At 26.1% G+C, this 6,358-nt stretch overlaps 1 protein-coding gene across 1 annotated transcript in view; it reads right to left on the bottom strand.

Moving 5' to 3' along the window:
- Positions 1–28: 28 nt before the first annotated feature.
- LOC132923458 (uncharacterized) overlaps positions 29–6,358 on the bottom strand; it is a 35,536-nt gene continuing 29,206 nt past the window's right edge. Inside the window, exons 10-12 of the mRNA XM_060987456.1 lie at positions 4,056–4,184; positions 2,532–2,849; positions 29–856 (exon numbers count right to left, since the gene is read on the bottom strand). Of these exons, the coding sequence (XP_060843439.1) occupies positions 803–856; positions 2,532–2,849; positions 4,056–4,184 (501 nt within the window). The 3' untranslated portion in view covers positions 29–802. The remainder of the gene's footprint in view (positions 857–2,531; positions 2,850–4,055; positions 4,185–6,358) is intronic.

The raw sequence follows: 6,358 nt of genomic DNA, 5'->3' as shown, positions 1-6,358 counted from the left end.
ACGTATGTATATAATAATTAAGCGCGTATTTCACTCATTAATATATATTTATAAATATATACAATAGGTAGTAGTTATCTGTATTAATACCGACAATGCGAAAGTAAATACGTAAAGAGGAACTTTCATTATTGTTTTAAACGAATAGAAAACAAACTTAGTACACATATTATTATAAATATTATATCTTTAGATACTTTTTCGACGGTTATAACAACAATAAATCCACATAATCTACTATCACGATGTATGGTTTCAATGTAAGAAATAAACCATCGGGTTGTACAAAAAGGGAAAAAATATTGAAGTTAAAGATTTTTATATACAATCCATTTAAAGAATTCATCAAGAAATTTTCCTAAGAATTTCATTAAAGATGAGTTGTAATAAAAACAAAATCTTCAATTTACATAATTAGTATTAGGTATATACGCAATAGCTATAAAAATAAAAAGACAGAGAGTTTAATTGTTAATTATTTAACAGTATTTTTCAAAAGATCTTAAATAATATATCAATGATGAATCGTTTAGCACGAATGATCATGAATTATAATTTGCTTATCACAGAAACGCTGATTGAACTCGGAGATTATTGATCGTCCTGACTTATAATAATTTTGTTCGAAACCTACATGCGAACTTCTAAGAGTTTCATATAGTACAATGTACAAAAGAGAGTCACCATCCTATAATAATATTAACAAATAGTAATAAAAGATATAATAAAATTATCAATTACTTATGTAATAACTAACGATATAATGTGTATATATAAAAAATAAAAGATGTGTACGATGTCATTAAAACGAATCCAATACACCTCCTGATAGTTTACTTGCATACAGATTCACCACCTGAAATCATTAATAGATTCAATTAAATCATAAATTAAACAAACAACTATAAAAAGTTATTCACCAAGCATACACAGTGCATACATGCACAATGCACATACCCATTTTTATTTTATTTTTTTATTAATGAATTTTATTCTTAGAATTTTTGAAATTTTAAATAGATACACTTAAAGATCATATTTTCAAATCTTTTATAGATAATTATTAAAATTGTTGAACAGATAATTGTTTTGAAAATTAAAAAGTACCGAAATCAAAATTTGAACAAGTTATTTCTAAATTATAAAATTTAATTATGTTAACTGCTAAGAATAAAAATCCTTAAGCTACTCGTTCAAATGTTGATTTAGATTCATCAACATTTAAAAAATAAAACATCTGCCTTATAGGTAGTGTACAAAAAAAGAAAAGAATTCTATATTTTCAGCGTGAACTACTTATGAGGAATCTTGTATTCAATTTTCAAATTTTAAGTATAAAAACAACATTTTTTATGAATTTCTAAATACAAAATAATTAGATAATTTTCATGATTTTTATGAATTTAATCAAAATTCTAAATTTAAATAATCATAAAAAAATATTGTGAGTATGGATTTTTAATATTTTTCAATTGAGAAATAATTAATTTATGAGAACTCATTGAAATCGTCTTTCAATGTTGTTCATACAATTATTTTTTTATAAATTTACGCACTACTACATAATATCGCGCATCTATATTTATGGATATGATAATATTTATTGTTATATTATATGACGTACAATTGTCAATAGTGCAATAAAATAATAATTTTTGTAGAAGTATTAAATGTCGAGTGTTAACGTTCCATATAACTGTGATTGGATCAATAGGGAGTAAACACTTGTTAAAAATAATATCATACACGTTTCTACTGCAGTATATAATACGTAAATAAAGAAAATAATATTATGACTTGCAAAAAAAGATTAAGTATTATTCAAGGAACTCATCTGGGCTTGTTCGCCTCTGTGCGGGACAGTGATGGGATGTGCTATTTGTATACATTGAAAAATTGCATTTAAAAATTAAGAATATACATTATACTTGAGTAAAAACGATTCTTGGTCGTCTTAAGGATACTACACGAATGTTTTAGAACACTAATATGCTTTATTCATAAACCGGGAAAAAAGTGTTCACTAAAACAATAAAATCATTTGCATAATACTGAAATTGAAATCTATCCATCACCCGAAATGTCTTACGACATACGAGTACCTATATCCAAGAAAAATCGTACGTGGAATTTAAAATATTTTTTGGGCGCGTCACTGTGCACCACTGACCGACAGAACGTCCGAAAACCGAAATCTGGTCGTTGATATCGTTGTACACGCAAACACAAACAAGCGGTTTACGATGTTTTTTTTCGATATCAGAGTGAAAAAAAATGTATTTATTGTTTTCATACGTCTTATTTGTTAAGAATCTGAGATAGCCAATTTATGTAGCTATGGCAATGTACGAGGACAATAATACTGCGATATAACACCTGACACCTGTATATTGTACATTCTATACGTTTATTTTTGTTAAAAATGATGTATCGATATTTTATGTATCGCCGTTTAAGAGACACGTCAGGACTATCGGAGACCTGCGTCATACGCATAAAATGTATTATTTTTGATGACATTATTTGTATACCTTGTATATGAGAGAGTACTGGTCCCTGGTCTGCACCGCGCCGGCCCTGCATCGCCGGACCGCGTACACCGTTTTCGGGACGTCGACGGTCCGCGTCAGTTCAAAATCTCTGATGGCCATGTCGCACGCGATAACCGTACCTGTGCGCCCGGTGCCGGGGCTGCAGTGCACCACATGGGGCCCGCTGTTGGTCTTCATGTGCGATCTGGCCTCCATGACGAACGCCAACATTGCGTTCGGATCAGACGGCACACCTTGCACAGGCCAACCACCGTACCACAGGTGGGTCACGTCCCGCCAAAGGTTCGTCTCCAGGTTCTGTTGATGCGCGAGAAAAAGATAAATTTAATTAAAATCACATAATATGTTATATATTGCTTATAAATGTAAGTGATGGTCTGGAAACACCGAGGGTTGTAAGTGTCGAAATTATTATTGAATTCTCTTCAAATAATGCATAATATTATTGAAATATTCTGCATCCGCGTTCATTATATACTATATTATGTAATCTGAGTATTACTAATGCAAGCCTAAAATAAGGGAAAGGGGGGATTGGAGACCTTGAGAAGTTCCACTAATTGTGTACCAAATATTTATAATAGATATTATAATTATTATTATTTATTATAAATATTGTGCATAAAATAAAATACCTAATACCTTTAATCCATAAAAATAATAATTTTAAGAAAAAAATTGGAATCTGAAATTTATTTTCAAACTATTGATTACTTCTTAATTTCTTTCTTGGGATTTCATTTTATTAGTTACATATCAGGTTTTATGAACAATTGATTAATCTAATGGTTCGATAAAATTTAATGGACCTATCGAAGGCTACTAAATCATGTTAAGCGACCATTAGTTCACTATCGATTCATTAAATGTTTAGTGATTTTTCATGCTACCGGGTAGTAATATTTTATTTTACAGTTTATATATGTATATTATATGGACGATATGATACAACAATTTGTTATAATGAAAACTAGAATAATGTTGTAAATTTAATAAGCACTTCTATAAGTTATATTTAATGTTTTATATGAAAATAAAAATATAATTATAAATAATTATTTCAATGTTATGTTGGTGCTCTAAGAAATTTTTCCTAGAGGCCCTAAATATCTTATTCTAATCTTATGTATGGATGGATCTAAGAACAACAAAAAATGGGAGTGATAAAAAAATATGCACCTTTATAACAAGAAAAAATACTCGTAGTTTTAAACAGTGATGTGCATAATATTTATATTTATAAATTAATGTACACAGGCACTGTTGTCTGTTAAAGTACTAGGTATAGAGACTAAAGTATGGTTTGGCTCTTTAAGATTAATAACTACTTAATAAGAAAGAAAGTATAATATATATCTGAAAAGCATCTAAAATCCTAAGCCTTTTCACTCCCTGTATCCGACCTATACTCCGTGAAGTGTCGATGTACGATTAACATAAAATATGACTGTTATAGACTTATATTATAAAAATTATTATAATATTAATGACTTAGGTTGATACCTTTAATTGTAAATTGGATATTATGAACTTCTCTTTTACTTCACGTTTCTTCAATGTTATTTGATAATCACCAAACAATCGATGACAGTCCAAGACTTCGGAAGGCGGTAAATAGTCCGCACATCTTTCCTACATAAAGATAAAACAAATATATAAATTAAAACATAATAATATATAATGCAAAGAGTGAAAAATCTAATTATATTAAATAAAATACTTTTATATTCTTAACAACCACTAGTTATACGTTTTTGTCTATTACTATTATACTATTATTGGGTATAATAAGCTATAGTATTGATTAATTAATTTGACATGGTTTTTGTACATAAATGAGGGCACATTATAAATTTACATTCAATATCTACTGAAAAAAATCGACAATAAAACACTACTTATCTGTGTAACACAATCAACAAATAAATATAAATAAGGGCATAAACAGAACAATTAATGAGTTGTGAACAATGAAAAATGTTATGAAAATACACCAAAGAAATAAAATTAAAATATTTTTGAAATCATTTCCATTTAACTATCTCTTTGTCACAATTATATCGGCCTTAATTATTTTTGAGATATTTAAAGTATAGCTATATATATATGTGTGTGTGTATAATTAATATTACTAATAAGCCAATGCATAAATATAATGTACAAGTTGATTTTATAAATAATAATAATTTTTGTAAGCATATAGATGTTATAGTCAATATGTTTATAGATATAATAATAATATAGACTGATATAAATATATAGTATTGCAATTTTGTACATGAAAAAAAAGTATAAAAACACTCTACTTAAATATTTGCAAAAAAAAAATTTATAACAGTATAAATATACTATAAATGTCCTTGCAAATAAATCGTAATACGTCAAATAAATGTCGAATTATTTACTTTCGATTTAAAATGTACTTAGATTAATTTAATATTTAAATTACTACAATATCTATTTTTATCGCATAATGGTATAGTACACTATAATATAATTAAAGCATTTTTATGTTAATACAATTGTTGAATAAAATCTCTATGTACTATATATAGTTTAATCATCACAGTTCAAAGATAAAATTAAAAAAAAATATATCTTTATAAAACATCAAATAATTTATTGTCCAAGACAAATGAAGACGTTACATAACTAATTTATTATTATAACAAAGCCTGCTTGTTGTTTTTTCAACTATATCTTAAATGATTAAACATTTTACCATGCTTAGTGATTTTAAATAATAAAGAACTGTTTTTTTTTAATCGAATTAAACGAAAAAAATAATTTATTCAATTGAATACCATTATGAATACGAATAACATAAAAAATAATGATTATTAATTTATACAAGTATTATAGTACTTACTTTATTTATAATTATTGAATACTTAGCTACTAATGTAAAATCTATGTTATAATCGTATTTCATATATTATATATAGTTAATACTTTCGTAAATGAGTCATACTGTATTGAAATTGGTTTAGGTACTACCTATAATAGTTATTATTTTAATTTATTTTCTCCGAAAATGCAACAACAAAACACTGTTGTTATATGAAATTAAGTGCATAGGTATATCGTATAATGAAAAATATATATTTTTCATATGAAATTTTGGATAAGAAAAAACATGTATATGTGATGCCAACAATGTAATGTGAAAATACTAGAAATTTAATTAACAAATAATTATTAGATTTTAAATATTTGAATATATTTTCATTCTTAATTTGTTTGTTTATAAACTTTAGTGGCAGTCTGCAACAAATAATATATCATCAAGTATCGACAATTCACAAGTATTTCAAAACAACTTGTCTGATGTGCGATTTTGAACGGAATTTCAATGACTCAATTAATATTCATTCCATACCTACCTACTTAAATTATTTTTTAGATAATATATCATAATAGTGTAAAAATCGAAACATTTTAATTGCATGGTTATAATCGCAGATGTAGTTTTTTTATTTTATTGATGAAATTGTTTAGTTAATAAAAAAAACCTGATCGTTCTAATCGAATGGATACAAAAAACTTATAGTATTGCATAATATAATGATCTATTTTTTTGTTATTTAGAAATGTATACAGTATTATTGTATACTTAATTTCTTACAATAAATAATCAAGCATTAAGTATACATTTTTATACATAAGTAAAATAAAATTATAATTTGTTCAAGAAATATTTAAATTGTATTAATTATTGTAGCTGTAGAATTAAATATTTAGCTAAGAATTCCTATTGATAGTTGAGCTAATAACATCAGAATCTTATCATAATAGTGGATTATAAT

The sequence above is a fragment of the Rhopalosiphum padi genome, chromosome 2 (assembly GCF_020882245.1).
Source record: "Rhopalosiphum padi isolate XX-2018 chromosome 2, ASM2088224v1, whole genome shotgun sequence".
NCBI lineage: Eukaryota > Metazoa > Arthropoda > Insecta > Hemiptera > Aphididae > Rhopalosiphum > Rhopalosiphum padi.
The sequence above is the reverse complement of the archived record's forward strand: the minus strand, read 5'-3'. Positions and strand labels throughout refer to the sequence as shown.